General features: G+C 36.9%; 1 protein-coding gene across 6 annotated transcripts in view; it reads left to right on the forward strand.

Annotated features, from left to right (window-relative positions):
• The window catches only part of tspan9a (tetraspanin 9a), a 261,891-nt gene that overhangs the window by 231,870 nt on the left and 11,751 nt on the right, over positions 1 to 18,270 (forward strand). For all 6 annotated transcript variants that reach the window (XM_055175085.2, XM_055175087.2, XM_055175086.2 and 3 more), the window contains one exon: positions 6,608 to 6,682. In XM_055175085.2, the coding sequence (XP_055031060.1) occupies positions 6,608 to 6,682 (75 nt within the window). The remainder of the gene's footprint in view (positions 1 to 6,607; positions 6,683 to 18,270) is intronic.

Here is an 18,270-nt window from a genome sequence, read left to right on the forward strand (position 1 = left end):
CGGAGTTGGCTGCTTGTTATACATAGTTTATAGAGTAAAACAGGTGGATTAAGTGCCTTTTTTGGAATAATATGGTTGTTTTGACCAGCAACATGTAGCCTTCAGCAGTCCAACAAGTAGTTAGCAAAGAGGTTTTACAAATAATATCACTGACTACGTTTACATGCTGTAAATATTCGGGTTATGGTCAGGTTAAGGTCGGGTTTCGGGTTTCTGAAACATTCGGAATAACCCGTTTACATGCGTGATCAGAGAGAGTTACCCCTGTATACATGGAATTGTCAATATCCTGATGTAAACTCTGATTAAAAGGTAAATGCAGTGATTTTTGCGTGGCTCACTAGTGCGCTATGCGGTTTTACCGCCTTCATTTACTAAAATAAAATTATTATTTAAATCCAGAACAAGCTGCACCGATGTAGAAGCATGCAGAGTAGGCTAAGTTACACGTCTTTCCTTTTTTGAGAAAAAGATTAACAAGCTATACTAGTCTTCAGCTAAATATATTTTTGAAATTTTTTTTATTGAAGAACAATTTTCTAACAAGAAGGTTTTTAAGTGCCAATTTACAGAGCATCGGTAAATAGAGAACACAACCGTGTCTTAAAGAAATTAAAATTAGACAGTATTTATGCACCTATAAATGTACAAAACGAATGCAATAGCTTGAAGAAGGCAATGAATATTTATTTATGGCATTTTCAATAATATATTAGTAGATAAATTAACATCTATAAAGTATGAAAACGAATAAATCATTATTTTGGCTAAATTAAGCTGGATGGATAATTTGTATAATTATCATCCTTTCAGAACAAGCTTATATGCTATCTATAATAACTTACATTATATCCTGAGTGTTACTTGGCCGAAAATATGTAGAAATACATGCAAGTAAAAAAGTACAGAACAAAAATGTTTACCTCACGCGGATAGAACGAAAAGCCTTTAATTAAGCAGAGGACGTGCAGAAACAGTCGAGTCGGCAGATGATCACCAATGTTTATAATGTTTCACGCAGGTACTGTTGATGGTAAACTTTCATATCTAAATGTCAGGTATAAGTATTCAGTCAGTTAATAATAAAGCCACCGGCGTTATTGCAACATCCTTATCCACGGAGCGGACGCTGTAAAACCTAAGGTTTTTATTTTAAGTGGTTTTAATGCTGGTAAGCAATCAGTTGTATTATTCCGATTTGTATTTGTGTTGATCATTTAAATTAAATTAGGCTATTTTTAATCTTAGAAACTGCATCTAGATGAAAACGACGCTACAGTTATTCTGTCATCTTTCACTTTTTCACAGATTTACTGTATTTAACGAAATATGAATAGCATAGTATTACATTTTGAATTCAAGTTCACACAAAAAAACAAGTTACTCTCATAACTATTGACAATATTTGGCCTTTATTATACATGTAGCCTATGCTTTGAAAAACAAGAATAGCTATATATTAATTAAACGTGAAAAACGCGGTTGTTGCAATTGGTTTCCTCCTTGCTCTAAAAGTGTGGCGCATCTCTCTCGCCATGCGGGGTTTTTGGCGCATACAAAAAGTTCCTCTACTCAAAAGACCAAGATTCCTTGCGAACAGAACATGCGCAGTACACAAATCAATGTTCCTTTTGATGGGAATATCCCGATGCGCGTTTACATGACCAAAATTTCGGGTTAGAAAAGAGGTAACCCAGGGGTAATAGTCGGGATTTTAAAAACAGGAATATGAGCATCTTCGGGTTGTTGCCGGTGTTTACATGGACGTGCGCGACCGGGTTATTGCTAATATTCCGGATTTGAACGGGTTATTGACTGCATGTAAACGCAGTCACTGACTGAAATACTACATTCAGGAAAGTAACAAACAAAACGGCTTATATATCACTGAATTTCTTAACTGTTAATGTTATTTGATGTCAGAATAATTAATATTTTGTTGTTATAGCTTATGAAATGGCTGTTAACAGCGCTGTTATCTATGCACTTACTCACGCATTAACTGTATCAAACTGTGACCGCTTGCGGATGTAATAAATAATTAATTAATATCCACAGACATTTATATAGATATTTTAGCAAAATAATGTTTATCTGGTAAATGTTAATATAACTTAGGGTAAATCTTGTTAAAAGCTTCAGCCTTCAACCCCGGTAAGTGAACAGCACGTGATTTTGTGAGTTGGTCTCTATTCTTGGACAAGCTGCATACATTGCTTTTAATATATCAACTTATTTAACATAACATACATTAATGCACAAATAAGATGTGTTATAAATGCCTCAGATGCAAAGTAAGTATACTCGAAGTCCTTTTAATGAAGTCGGGTCACTCCGCCGTCATATTTGCTGTGCACGCTGCTGCTGCTGTGAGCTCCTCTCCTCAGATGCGTCCAGCGCGCAATTCTCAATTCTCTCGTTTATCGGTCAATCCGATATTACAAAACCGATATCCGATCATCGGAAAATGCTCAAATATCGGAGAAAATATCGGAAAACAGATATATCGGTCGATCTCTAATATTAAGCTACACAGCAGTGTCACCCAGACTGTAAAAAATGATGGATGATGCAACTACATAGACTTTCATTGTAAAAAAATATAAAGCCAAACTATCTAAAAAAAAGGCTGCAGGGTAATGATCGTGAGATGGAGCTGCGGTAACAAGACCCCGTTCATTTTCCCATTTGACTCAATCACAAACATAGAAATCAAGTCGTTGTACCTCTTTTAAGTAGCATAATACCCAACTTAAGCCAAACTTAGAAAAACAAACACTTAACTCATTCCCTGCCAGCCCTTTTAAAAAAAGTTCACAAAATGCCTTCCAGGAACATTTTCTTCTTTAAATATATAAACATACAAATATATCAAATGAAAGAACAGACCCTCTGCTTTTAAACAAACAAACAAAATGGGGGGAAAAAAACATTCATCCCATCTATATTTGTTCTTTTTTTATAAACTCCTAAATATGGGTAGCTTTCTTCAAAAATACAACATCTTGAGCAGAAAACTGAATTTAGCATTTTTGTAAAGGAATTTTGTTAGAGATCAGGGGCCAGTTTTTTATAAATTGGGTAAGACCGTCTTCTAGTGGATAGTAGCGGAATTACAGATTACCATAAAAACTCATCAGGAAAGCGTCATTGGCAGGAAAATTATTTTTAATTGACAAGATCACTCGTCAATGACAGGGAAAGAGTTAAAAGTACAGTACTAAGTAGTAAACTTAGAAAAACAAATACTTAACTCATTCCCCGCTAGAAAATTCACAAAATGCCTTCCAGGAACATTTTCTTCTTAAAATATATAAACATACAAATATATCAAATGAAAGAACAGACCATCTGCTTTTAAAAAACAAACAAAATGGGAAAAAAACATTCATCCGATCTTTATTTGTTCTTTTTTTATAAACTCTTAAATATCGGTAGCTTTCTTCAAAAATACCAAATGTTGAGCTGAAAACTGAAATGTAGCATTTTTGTAAAGGAATTTTGTTATAAAATACTCATTTATAAAATGCTGCGTAGAAACCATCCTATATTTGATCTTACGATCATTTAAAAAATTAGTATGTGTAATTCATAAACTGTACGTATGCACAGAAAACACGCGTTCCCCTTTCTTTCAGATGTGAAATCTATAAATCACAAAAGATCTTGAACTTGTGCGCAGCTGAGCAGTTTCAGATCTCTGCCTTAAAACGATGCCTAATTAATGTCATAGACATACAAAAGAGCGCTTGTCAATGTTAAATCCTTTTCAAGCAGCAAGAATGGCTTATATTTTTAAAAACCTGCAGCAATCAGACAAGCAAAAGTGTCTGCTCAGACCCTGACGTGGCGTTAAGCACTTGTCCACATCAAAGACAGTATTTATAAAAATGGACTTTGCCGTGGATTTTTCCGTACGCACACTTTACGATCAAACTGTTGCATACGCACACTTTATAAATGAGGCCCCAGATTCAGAACGGTTATCAAAACATACACGGTGTTTAAATATTGAAAAATTTGTTTTTGCTTCAGTTTTTTATAAATTGGGTAAGACTGCCTTCTAGTGGATAATAGCGGAATTACATATTACCACAAAAACATCAACAGAAACAGAAGATCAGAAATCCTAGTTTGGGAAAAATGTATTTAAAGTGTAAATTGATGGATGGTGTAAAGAAAATAAAGCTAAAATATCTCAAAAATGGTAGATGACTTTCTGGACCGATGATGTCGTTTGGAGTCAAAGTCTGTGAGTGATCGTGAGGTGGAGTTGTGGTAACAAGACCCTGTCCATTTTCCCATTTGACTCAATCACAAAACATAGAAATCAAGTCACTACACCTCTTTAACAGTAAATAGCAGCATAATACCCAACTTAAACCAAACTTAGAAAAAAACACTTAAAAGTACATCAACATGATAAAAATAACAGAAACCATACGTAGTTGGGAAAATGTATTTTTTAATTTGACTCATCCCATTCGTTCACTCTAAGAATGGCTGGGTTATTTTTGACCCATAATGGCTAAATATTGGACAGAACACATGCTAGGTTAAAAATGACCCAATGTTGGGTTGTTGTTATGCAACCATTGGGTATAATAACCCATAAGTTGGGTTAAAACAACCCAGCATTGGGACAGCTGGGTGTTCTGTCCAATATTTGCCCATTATGGGTAAAAAATAACCCAGCCATTTGTAGAGTGTTTACATGGAGAGGGCGGGGTTTATGACTTATACTGCAGCCAGCCACCAGGGGGCGATCAACCTGTCTTGCCTTCACTTTTCAGGACGTGTTGCACGCCTGGTATCACCAAATAAAACTTGTATCACCCCATCAGGCTTTTTTTCTGAGATAAACTTGATTCTGATTGGTCAGTCGATATATACTCCTATCATGTATAGTCGATATCATGACTCCTAACTGATCGTTTTCCCAGGCATCCAATAGGAACGTTTCCTACATTGCTCTTTCTTCTCACACAATAAACTCACTTCAATCAATATTTCATGTCTGCGTATTTATTTGTTTATTTGGTAAGTAGCTGTGTAATATACAGGATAATGTTAGCAAGCCAGTCATTATATCAACATAAACCCTGATGGGGTGATCAGGCATTTCCTCTTACTTTATAATGCATTATCCACATAAACTCCAATACAACCATTGCTAATTACGGTAGCCGCATGGCAAAATGAGTTTTTTTATTGCACTCCAGGGATTTAGTGCAACTTTCTTCCTATCTTCAGCTTTTCTTCTCTTTTGCCTTTATTCTCATACTCATTTTCTCTGCCCATCCCCACCAATTATTTGGCTAATGTTGTTAGACACGGCTAAATTGAACAGGGCTGTCGCTTTTCTGTTATTTGCAGTATTGAGTTACAACATCATATTGAACTAAACATTATTATAAAAACGCACTGATGTCTGCTTATAGATCTGTCTTATGCATGCATTTGCTAATAAAAAGAGAGCTGCTTTATTTGTGATTTTAATCGGCATTAACGTTCGCATTTATTTTGACGCGAGTGTAGGAAGAGGCGTTTAGAAAATCTCATAATCCAATCAAACTCCGATTCACCATCATGACTTTTTAATGCCAATCTCTGATTCCTGGGGTTATTTAAATGCCTATTAGGTGGGACTGGTGTAAATTCAAATCGCATGACCTTTAGTGCTTGCTGTGCTGCATCTAGGCCCTGTCGCCATCTCTGACAGAGAGTAAGACATCAGAGAAGGTTTTCAGCGCCGTGGGGTTTGAGATCTAAGCAGTCAGACCCGTCTTCCAGGATCTGATGTGCCGACTCTTCCCTAGAGATCCAGAGAGGAAGCACATTAAAACGCAGAGACTTCCTCACATCAACTCTGCCCTGTTTATGTACCACATATGGCCAAACCACCTAGTATAGGAAACGACACGAGCAGACGTATACACACATTGTGTCACTCAGCGGTCGGGCCAGCCACACGAAGACGAGCGCTTTTTCGCTCTCTTCTAATGATGGAAGGGAATTTGATAAACTAACAGTATTTTGTTGAGCTGTGGCTGAAGTTCAATAAACAAGTGTCTTAAAGGCTCTCAGATGGCCTGGATCTGCAGCTCGGATGGACTTTGACAGGAGCGGTCATCGGAGGATGACTGGAAAGTGTTTTGAGCGCTCGGCGAAATAATGTTTACTGGCTGACAGGCACATGCTGGGTGGAAAGCAGTGTAAATATTTAGTTGAAGAAGTGAAATGGAATGAGATGAAGAGAACGAGTGCAGAAAGCACAGATGATTTATAAAGACAGGGCTTTCCATTCCTCTCTCTCTCTCTTCATCTCCTGTCTCTATGTCTCTCCCTCTCCTGTCTCACTTTCTGTCTCTCTCGCTCACACGTCTCTCCCTTTACTGTTTCTTTTGCTTTCTCTTCTGTCTCTCTCTCTCTCTCTTTCTTTTTTTATTGAGAGAGAGAACTACAGGAGAGAGAGACACTTGCCAACTTTATTGGCATGATTGTGTGTGAATACAGTATTGCCAAATAATTATACATAAAACAAGAATCTTGTCTCTCTCTTTTAATCACATCATTCAGTCTCTTTTTGTGTATTTCTTTGTTACAGTTCTTTATTGTCCTGTTGATCATTCTGCTGGCCGAGCTGATTTTACTCATTTTGTTCTTCGTCTACTCTGATAAGGTAAGTTTATTCACCAATTACCATAAAAAACACGAAAAATATAATAAGAGTTGTTTGCAAAGACTGCTTTGTTTTGATTTCATGGCCTTTTTTATTCTTGCAATAAAACCTCATCATTTACTGTTTGTTGGGGAGAATTGTGCTACCAATTTTCTAAATGATCATGGCCTTTTGACCAGCAAACGAAAAAAAGAAAAGAAAAACCTTTTGTAGAGCCCTAGCTGTATCTAGAGACCAGAATATCAGTCTCTAGGGAATGAGCTGTTTTGACTTGTAACCCAGTAAGCATCCACCTGGAACACCCTAGCAACCACCTAGAATACTTTAACAACTGCACACAATACACTTTTAGAAAAAATGTACAAATGCTGTTACTGCGACATACCCTTTAAAAAGGTCCTTATATGTACTATTTAGGTACAGATACCATACAGTATGTATACATTTGGTACCAATATGTACCTTTTTAAGTAATAATATGCACACTTTGGGAACAATGCCCAAGTGACATTGTTTGTGCCTCTTTTCTGAGAGGATCCTGTCAACCATTTTTGATGGCTCCACTTTACAGAAAATGTAAAAATCTATTTTACGTTCTATTACCTCTTTCTCCGCCAGCATTTTTTATTATTTTCACAAAAGTTTAATCCCTTTTAGAAAATTGTCTTCTTTAAATATACATTATAAACATACAATATGTCAAATAAACGAACAGACCCTGTGCGTTCATACAAAAAAGGTTTCATCATACCTTGATTTGTTTTTTTTTATCATTTATCAAATATGGGTAGGTTTCTTCAAAAAAACTTAATTTTAAGATAATTGCATTTTTGTAAAAGACTTTTGTTAGAGATCCGATTCAGGGCGATGACTAAAACATACACAGAGTGTTTACTGTTTTTTGATCAGTGGATGCTTTAGTGTTTTATAAGTCAGGTAAGAGCACCTCATAGTGGATAATAGCAGAACTATAGATTGCCGTAAAAACTTGTCATTGGCAAAATAGCTTTTTTCTTTTTTTTCTTTTTTTATTCTGAACACTGAACATAAAAGGACAAAAGAGTATCAATAACATATATCAAATATGTCAAATACAATGATACAAAAAAAAGAAAGAAAGAAATTTACATTGAAATAGGTATAAATTATTACAAATTTAGTCAAATGACTAAAGCGCAGTAATTTAAAGTCTTTTTTGCTTTGTTATTTCTTATTTCTTTTAAGGTGAACATGTAGTGATTTAGTTCTGTTAGCTTTTCTCTTAATTAACTCATTCACCGCCAGCCTTTTTGAGAAAAGTTGCCCACCTGCATTTTTGTGATTTTAACAAAAGTTTCACAAAATTCCTTGCAGGAAAAATTATCTTCTATAAATATATAAACATACAAATTATATCAAATTAAAGAACACACCATCTGCTTTCAAACAAACAACAAACAAACAAACAAACAAACAAAATGGGGAAAAAACTTTCATTATATATTTACTTTTTCCACTTAATTTGACCACTGAAATATGGATATTTCTCTTCAAAAATACAACATTTTGAGCAAAAAACTTTAAAAAATGCGTTTTTGTAAAGGAATTTATGTTAGAGATCAGACTCAGAATGACTATCAAACATAAAGGCAGTTCAAATAAATCATCAAATCATTTTAACTTCCGTTTTTGATAAATTGGAGGTTTGTGGATAAACACTTTCACTTTGAAATTCGTCCAGAAAGGCACATTTGTTAGTTAAATATTAACTCATAATTGACGAGATAACTCGTCAATGGCGGTGAATGAGTTAACAAGATAATCGTCAATGGCGGGGAAAGAGTTAAAGGCACAATATGTACGATTTTGCATTAAAATATCAAAAAAAAAATCACTAGCACGGTGTTATATAGTTTGTTCACATGTGAACTTACAAATGTTTTTAATTGAACAATGAGTACGTTTACATGCACAGAATAAGCGGATAACTATCAAAAATCTGCTCATTATAAAAAAAACTGTTTTCATGCATTTACATGCAAATCAATAAGCCGGCTATGCAGACAACTGCGTTTACATGAGACTTAGAGATGTGTCAGGTTTCTCGCAGGTAGTGACGTCATTGCCTATAGTACATTATAGTCGATCAAAAAGCCGACGGCATATCTGTCTTAAGCTATAATGTTTTATCTCTTTTCGTGTCTCCAGAACCTGTAAATATAAATATAGTAAAGTTGTACTAGCCCGCAACCTGTTGCTTCTTCTATTAAACCACACTGTGTGGGCTTACATTACAATGTTACTAAAACTTTATTTCATTACGTCATTCATAAACATACTTTGTGAGTCCTGTCAGATTGATCCCTTTCGACAGTGAAGGTGAAGACTACAAGATTGCAATGCGTCCATTGTTGTTTACAGACCTCTAGCGGCAACAATGACATACTGTGCCTTTAATCCATTGTTTTGTATTCTGGTCATTTTGTTTCAGTTGCTCAATAGGGTCACCAGCCTCCTCTCTTTTATTTGGCAGTAGAGGTTAAGAGTTTTCATCACCAGTCGGGCACTGGAAAGTTAAAGGTTACCCCACACAACAAGGCCTGATCTCGGGCCAGATGTCACTAAGTAATTGACACTTAGCTTTTTCTCGGTCAATCCTTCCACCTGCCTCTGTGGTCAGACCTCCGGTCGCTCTTTCTCATGGCCTTTAAGGCCTCCACACACAGAACTGGAAATGATACTGTGCCGACTGGAATGTTTAAAACGGGAGACTCTGACCTTCTGACACCATGCAGATCCTGGTGGATTACGACCCACCCGGATCATTCAGAGGTCCCATTTCCACTTTGATGAAGTCACTAAACAGATGCTTCAAAGTGTTCACCACGTGGGCTCCTTTTCAAGGGCACGTTTAAGAGCGCCTCCCAAAAGGAGGTGTCAGACGCCGTAACGGATTTCTGGGTGGTTAATCATTCACATTCTCTGTGGAAACTAAAGTAATTCACTTACCCGCAATCCATTTCGAGATTAGGATCTCAAAGGTACTCAAACTGCCTCGCTGTCTTATCAGAGCGTGTAACTCACGCTCAACCGTAAAACCTCAAACAGAAGCCGTTTTTAGTGGTGAAATAAACAGCATCTTCGAAGTCATAATAGTTCTCCATATTCCCGTCTCTATGATTTGGTTATACCAAGCATAACACCAGTAAATTTGAGTCTGTATCTTCATACAACGGACAGCTAGACTGCATTAATCTTTTAAGATCGCATGCAGGCCCCCAGCCATGTATCGATATTGTTTGCAGGGCCGATATAAGATATCACACTGACCTTTAACACAGCGTGATGAGTGAGAGGTTTGGAGGATGAGATTTCTATCAACAGCACAGAAAGCACGTCTCTTTCATTTCTCTACCGTGTGGATCAGGCGGCGGGGTGCCGCCGTCGCTTTGGCCGCACAGAATGACGCGAGCGATCTGAAGAATCTTTAATCGACTCTCGTATTTGATCTCCAAATCAGAAAGCATTCATTATCACGTCTGAGAATAAAGGCACGCTGGTATTGTATGAAAATAGGGTAGCCGAAAACATGCCGATGGTATTTGGCTGTTTTGCCCTTAAGCAATTCAGTATGAAAGTCTAGATTTACAATATGACAACGTTGAGTGCCTCATTGGTTTTACAAATAAATTATATTTTTTTATTTTATTAACATTATTAAGGGAATCAAGCCCACAACCTTTGCACCGCTAACGCAATCATCTACCAATTGAGTTACAAGAACACCACAACGTATTGTTATGGCGCTTTTCCATTGCACCGTACCCCACGGTTTGGTTTGGGTCAGGTCGGGTCAGCTCACCTCACTTTGTCTTAGTTAGACTTTTCCATCCAGTTTAGTATCACTTCAGAGTGGGAGGGATTATAGGCGTGTCGTTATATATTTGCGCTGCCTACTGCTGTGACATCATACAAGTGAGAGGATCATTGTACATTGATTCCCGTACATTCATTTATTTCTCAGTCCACCACAAAATTAAAATTGACCACCACAAATAAATGTTTGCACATCGCGTTTATCACTACCTCTGTTTCACATGACAGTGTCTGTACAAAAACTCGTGGCGTCGGTCGACGCGCTCCGCTGAGCCTCATTTAAGTTGGATTTAAGCATATATGTAGACGTGTGCATCGCGAATGTGCCGCCACAAACTGCAAGTCTGGAAAAACCTGTTATGATGTTCCTGATTCACGACCTGTGGATGTTTTTATCGCTAAAAGTGAGTTTGGGAACTTACAGTACAGCAGAGCACAGACGACAACATGTTTACTTAAGACAGCGCAAGCTAGCATGAAGGTAAAGCTAATCTTTTACATTATAGCGATGACGCTGGTAGTGACGATTCTCTCAGACCAATCACTGATCTACAGAGTTTTCACGTCACGTTTTGGGATCAGCTTGGCTCGCTTTGAACGGCAACCAAGGTGGTACTAAACAAAGTATCAGGTACTACGTACTAGGGGTGTCACGATTCTCCAAATCCTCGATTTGTTTACATTTTCGATTCTAAGGTCACGATTCGATTCTCGATTTTTAATTCTTTTTTTTTGAAAGAAAAAAATTGATGCCTTTATTATTATTATTATTATAGTTTTATATTAACATGCACATAGCGTGCTTTTGCTCCGATGGGGGTTTGTGTGCTTCCATTTACGTGAGAGAGCTTGTAGAGAGAGGATTCCTTCTTGCACGCACATGGACTTAATGCGCGCGTTTTGGACTCCTAGCATCTGATATAACATGGGGGCTTGGCAGCATCGACGATTCCAATTCGAAGTTCGAGGTTGTGACTTAATTTCGATCGATTTCGATTTAAAATCGAAATCGTGACACCCTTACTACGTACTGCACCCAGTGGAAAAGCTTCCAAAAGTAAGCTGATCCGACCCAAACTATGGGGTACTATGCAATGGAAAAGCACCATTAGATAGTACCGGGCAAGGATGAGAGCTGGAAAGACTCAACAGTAACCAACATACCCGACAGGTGTGTTGGAAAAATGGAGGTGCGCCTATGGATTAAAACACGTTGGACATAAGAAGACCCGCATTGAATGTGGCAGATGGCCGAATCCAGGCACCAGATTAGAGCATCCGTCTTTACACCCGTGACCTCATTCTGAAGCGTGTACTGCAGGACGGTGGCCAAATGAAGCTATATTAGATGCTTTGAGAAGGGGAAAGCACGGTAGCATGTTTTTTTTTTTTTGGCTTGGCTAACAGAGACGGATGAAAGCATTACCATCGCACCGCACTTTGGCCTGTTCGACCGTATCTGTGGTTTAATCCGTAGATGACTCATGGTTTTAGCCACTAATGTTGTGCCATTACCCGAGTAAAAGCGATACAATTAGGGATGTTCAGAAATGCGAGTAGCGACCTGCATGTGCAGAAAATGCATTTGGAGAGTCCTTGATGTCCCTCCATTGTCTCTTTATTTATTAACTCTCTTGTTTCGAAAAAAAGGCCCCCGACATGCAATAATTTAATAGCCACACAACATGCAAGTCTCCAGGTTCTCATTATTTCCAATTTACGAGGTAATTTTAGAAAAGTAAAGCTTGCGCTCTCGTTTGGCAGCGTAGTTGCGTCTGTTTGTTTGTTTGTCGCTTTTGGACGAAAGGCTAAATAAATTTACTTGCGTTAAACAGATGCATGTGCCACGTTAAATTGTTTACGTCAGCCATTTGTCACCACATGAGCCATATAGCTGTGCATGTTGCAGACCACCTGATCAGGTGAGGCAGTCAGCCAGGGCTTCTCAGGCATCCGGGCCAAGTTTCAAAGCACCTGACAGTGTGACAGCAGGGCTCTTGCTGTGTGTATCGTGCCAGCTCACATCACGGCCAAGCTTTCGTGTGCTGTTCAAGAGTCTGAGCCATCATCTGGGTTGGTAATTACAATCCTGTGGCAATCCTAAGTTCTTATATTCGGATGTTTGTTGTGGAATAGCAATGCTTGGTTAACTACCGATTTTATGAGCAAATCAATTGGCAAATCTCCTCCCGTAAGGCAACATTCATCTATGCAGCACATCCCTTCATGTGCATATTGTGTTTGCAATCTGTCATTTGCCGAAAACTTGCAGAGTTTGTTGTCAGCATAGACATTGAAGAATATGTGGTCTGACCTTATCTTCCTCTAGTTTGGTAAACACTAGACTTTCTTCAACACACACACACACACACACACACACACACACACACACACACACACACACACACACACATATATATACACTGTATACACAAACTGAAGCCCCAGGGGCAATTATATGACAAACCTGTCCACAGTATGGATGCTTAAACACACACACATACGAAACTAAAAGAAATCTGTTTTTCTTTTTATCGACGTTCGCTCTCTCCCGGCTCTTCTTGAGAACTGTGGGGATAATGATGTCACCATTAGATCCATGCATCCAACAGTTATCCTGAACTGTAACAGACCCTCATATCAAACCTACCACATTCCCAAACAAACACTAATGTCTTTACATTTACGAGAACATTTGAAGCCAACAAGAGAAATGACTGGAAAACAAACACAAAGAGTCACTAGGTCATTTCACACAAACCATATGCTTACGTTGGCTGCAACTGCTTTGGAGCGTGCAATCGCTTTGGAGCGTGCAATCTTAGTCTGTATCCAACTGCATGGAGATTATTTAGACAGAAACAGGGGCCAGGTATACAAACTACTAATGAGCTATACAGTACATTAGCTTCAAACAGCCACAGGCCATGCGAAACAAACATGTGCTTTTGGAGATCTGGGGTCTGCTTTTCACGTGCATGTCTGCCTGTGTGGTGTGAGCTTAGATAAAATGCAACAATGGTCGATAAATTGGTGAATTTATTAAGGATAATGATTGGAATAAATCATCCATCCACCGAATAATTGACCAAGGCTCATTGGCTTCGCAATAAGCTGTTTAGAAATGCCAAGCTATGTAGCAGCTTGGTGCAGTCATGTAGAATATTATAGATGTTATCAATATTAATAATACGCTAATGTGCAGTCATGTGTGCTGTTAAACAACGCCTTTAAAAGTGCCTCAGATTTCGCAGTCTGAATGTGCATAATGTAAAAGACATTTAAAACCTTGATATCTTTAACTTATTCCCCGCCAGCATTTTTTATAGAATTTTCTTCTAAAAATATATAAACATACAAATATACCAAATGAAAGAACAGACCCTCTGCTTTCAAACAAACAATAAACAAACAAACAAAACTGGAAAAATTAAAACGTTTTATCCTATATATTTTTTTCTCTGCTTATAAACTTTTAAATATGGTTATTTTTCTTTAAAAATATATTTTTTTAGCAAAAAGCTGGAATAATTGCATTTTTGTGAAGGAATTTTGTTAAAGATTAGATTCAGAACGATTATCAAAACATGCACAGCGTAAAATGAGCAAAACAAGTAAAATTAGTAAAAAAAAGTCATAAATTGGTAGAGACATCTCCATCTAGTGGATAATCGCGGTATTGCAGATTAACATAAAAATTCATCAGGAACATGGTTTTTTATCCAAATGTTTTCTCTTAATTGACATGGAGGGGAAATATTTTATATTGACTGAGTAAGGGAGACCTCATAGGTCGTTTTGCAAGCACCTTATTACGACGTAAAGTGATGTATTAAGGGATTAGTGTCCTCTAGCGGCAGTAGCTTATACAACCTGTTATTACGTTTTAAAGTTTTTGCCTTATACATCAGATTAGACACATTTAATTTTATGAATTTGTAAATGTAGAAACGGTTTCATAAACATTTATGGTTTTAAAGATATTTTGGAGCATCTAACCCCACCGTCACCCTTACCCTAATCCCAACCACTTCTCAACCATATAAAACACAACACGCAAGTAAAAGTACAGTCGCAGCCGCAGGTATTTATTGCATAAAACAGTATAAAAGTATTACAAACCATTCGCGTTGCAAACCTTGTGAAGTGACCCATACGATTACTTTATATGAAGAACTCTGTGATCAAAACGCACAGTCAGATCTCATTCAAACATAAACCAATATGACGTAGTCGATCACAAGAGCCAATAGCGCTTCACATTCTTAGCTAACGTAATGATGCAATCGGTCACGAGACACGAGAGCCAATGCCTTTTCACAATCATAGATGACGTATCATCGCTTCTTCTGGCGGCAGTTTTTAAATCACAAATCATACCGGATCTGATATTTACAGCGTATTGTCATCACTTTTGCATCTTTTTTTTCAAATAAATCGATAGTTTGACCTCGGTACACTTGGAATATTTTAAGTACATTTTTAAAAAGTTGTGACTGTTTTGTATGCTGTGTTTATATCATATAATAAATAAGTGGATACGATATTTGCCCTAAATGCCTGAATAGTGTAATGTATAATAAAATACAATTAATCCTGGTGGTTTAAATTGAAAATCTTATCCTCATCATAGCAAAATTATTGGTCGTATTTGGTGAAATGGACAAACGACCAAAGCAATCGTATGGGTTGGAGAATAGGTTGGAGTAAGGCCATGTCTAAGATTGAAATCAATGTGAAATTAAACTTTGATGCTACTTATCTCATATTCACAAGACTTTAGTCTGGATTTCCAGCCTGATCTGACAAGACTTCTTACACACTGCAAAAAATGATTTTCAAGAAAACATTTTCTTAGTATTTTTGTCTTGTTTTCAGTAAATATCCAAAAATTCTTAAATTAAGATGAATTTTCTTGATGAGCAAAACGACCCAAAAAAGTCTAGTTTTTAGAAAAAAAAAAAATCAAATTTATTTGATTTTGTGCATAAAACAAGCAAAAATCTGCCAATGGAGTAAGCAAAGAATCTTGAACCTTTTTCCTAAACACTAAATTCAAGAAAAAATTCAAGAAAAATTTGCTTACCCCATTGGCAGATTTTTTGCTTGTTTTATGCACAAAATCACTTAAATTTTATATTTTTATAAAACTAGACTTATTTTCTTGGGTCATTTTGCTCATGAAGAAAAAGCATCTTAATTTAAGAATTTTCAGATATTTTTACTGAAAACAAGACAAAAAAACAAACGGTGCTATATAGCACCAAAACAGTTGCTTTGGATCGTAACGATAGAAGAACCATTTTTAGTGCCATATAGCACCGGTGAAGAACCAGTGAAGCACCAGTGAAGCACCTGTGTAGAACCATATAGTGCTATGTAGAACCATATGTGGTGCTATATGGCCCCTATATGGTTCTACACTGGTGCTTCACTGGTGCTTCACTGGTGCTTCACTGGTTCTTCACCGGTGCCATATGGCACTAAAATGGTTCTTCTATCGTTACGATCCAAAGCAATTGTTTTGGTGCTATATAGCACCGTTTGTTTTTTTAGAGTGTACTAAGAATTTATTTTCTTGAACATCATTTTTTGCAGTGCATATACTGCAAAAAAGGTCTTTCTTACTTAGTATTTTGTCTTGTTTTCAGTAGAAATATCCAAGAATTCTTAAATTAAGATGCTTTTTCTTGATAAGCAAAACGACCCAAGAAAATAAGTAAAGTTTATAGACAAAAAATATAGAATTTAAGTGAATTTAAACTTAAAACAAGCAAAAATATTTGCCGATGGGGTGAGAAAAAAAATCTAAAAATAAGTTTTCTTTTTTCTTAAACACTTAATTTAAGCAAAAAAAAATCACCCAATTGGCAGATAATTTTGCTTGTTTTAAGCACAAATTCACTTAAATTGTATAGGTTTTGTCTAAAAACTAGACTTATTTTCTTAGGTCATTTTGCTCATCAAGAAAATACATCTTGATTTAAGAATTTTTTGACATTTTAACTGAAAACAAAACAAAACAAAAATACTAAGAAAGTCATTTTTTGCAGTGTATTTTACGAGTTGGCTAATTTGTATGAATTAGCCATTGTGCTGTTTTTTGGGTGTGTCCTTTTAAATGCAAATGAGCTGATCTTTGCACTTAATGGCAGTGCCGTGGTTGGATAGTGCAGATTAAGGATTGTATTATCCCCTTCTGACATCACAAGGGGAGCCAAATTTCAATTACCTTTTTTTTCCACATACATGCAGAGAATGGTTTACCAAAACTAAATTACTGGGGTTATATTTTTCACATTTTCTAAGTTGGTGAAATCACTGGGGACCCAATTATAGCACTTAAACATAAAAAAGTCAGATTTCAGAGTCACGGGGTTAAGGCAAATCGTACAAAAATTTAAGAATGCGGTCGTACAAATAAGCCAACTTGTAAAATACTTGCACATTGCCCTAAGATAGTGTTGGGATTTCAGAGACAGGGGGTCATGCATTACTTTTATTAGTCTGTTTAAAGAAAATTAATGCTTGTTAAAATTATACTTATGAAAATATATACATTAAATGCATTTCCTCTGGAACCCCACATGAACAAGCTCACAGTATTAAAAAGATTCAATAAGACACAAAACATCCCTCCATTAAACGTGTTATTTACTCCAGTGCTGCAGAACAAGGTGAACAGAAAAGCGTGACTTTTTAAGGAACATGATGATTAAGAGTTTATTGAAGTCAGAGGCTGATTGTAATTGGGCTGTGTGGGATAGAGAAGTCTCGTGTGTGGGGGGTAATTGGGATGCTTTTCTTTAGATGTGAATGAAAAGTCATTACTCCTGTACTGAAGATAGCACCAAACATTGTGTGTTCCACAGTGGAACTGAATGAAGGGATGTCACGCTGTACCCTTATAACACCAAGAGTGGGTTTTCATATATATAATGGGACTCGCTGTGCAGATGTTCTCAAGATGGTGAGATGGATGTTGCTTATTCACCTTTTATTCATTTCGTTCTAAAATGTCAGCCTTTAATGAGCGTATACTTCAATGAGAGAGATCTTGATAGTGTAGTTGGTAGAATTATTTTGTCAAGACATCTTTGAAAACATGCATGAAGGATGGGCGACTCCAGCTGAAAATCCAAAGTAGTTTTGTCAAAAATAATTGACAGACTGTCGCATTTTAATGAATTATTTTCCCAAGCATGCAGAGCATTTTCCCAGCATGAACATTTCGATCATTATTTTACAAGTTATGATTTCTAAGCCAAACTTTTCTAATGATATCGCTCACATCCCCGAACTAATTTAATTTAGTGTGTTCCTTATCCAGACTGTTAGACTGCTATGAATCTAAATGATATCTCAAGTCACATTAAAATGTGCATTTGTAAATGATCAGACGTTTAATTTTTAGCATAGCAATGGCATATAAATGTGGGAGGACAGAGATATATTTAGGGCACAGATTTCAGAGACCTAAAGCCCCTTAAACTTTACAAGCTACTCTGTCGCTGTGTGTCACTCATCTCTTTCAAAGAGGTTGTGAATTCCACTGCTTTGCTCTCATTGGTAGTCACTTCCAAAAGTCATTTGCATAAAGCTAAACATTTCTTAACTTGGTTGTGCTACTGGACATGTCCCATCTGGTCACCAACGGTCACATCAATGTCACCAGAAGTCACCAAGCTTCCATTGAAATGAATGAGATTGTGTCACTCTGCTAGTCTGAACTG

This window comes from Misgurnus anguillicaudatus, chromosome 15 (assembly GCF_027580225.2).
Source record: "Misgurnus anguillicaudatus chromosome 15, ASM2758022v2, whole genome shotgun sequence".
NCBI classification, from domain to species: Eukaryota; Metazoa; Chordata; class Actinopteri; order Cypriniformes; family Cobitidae; genus Misgurnus; species Misgurnus anguillicaudatus.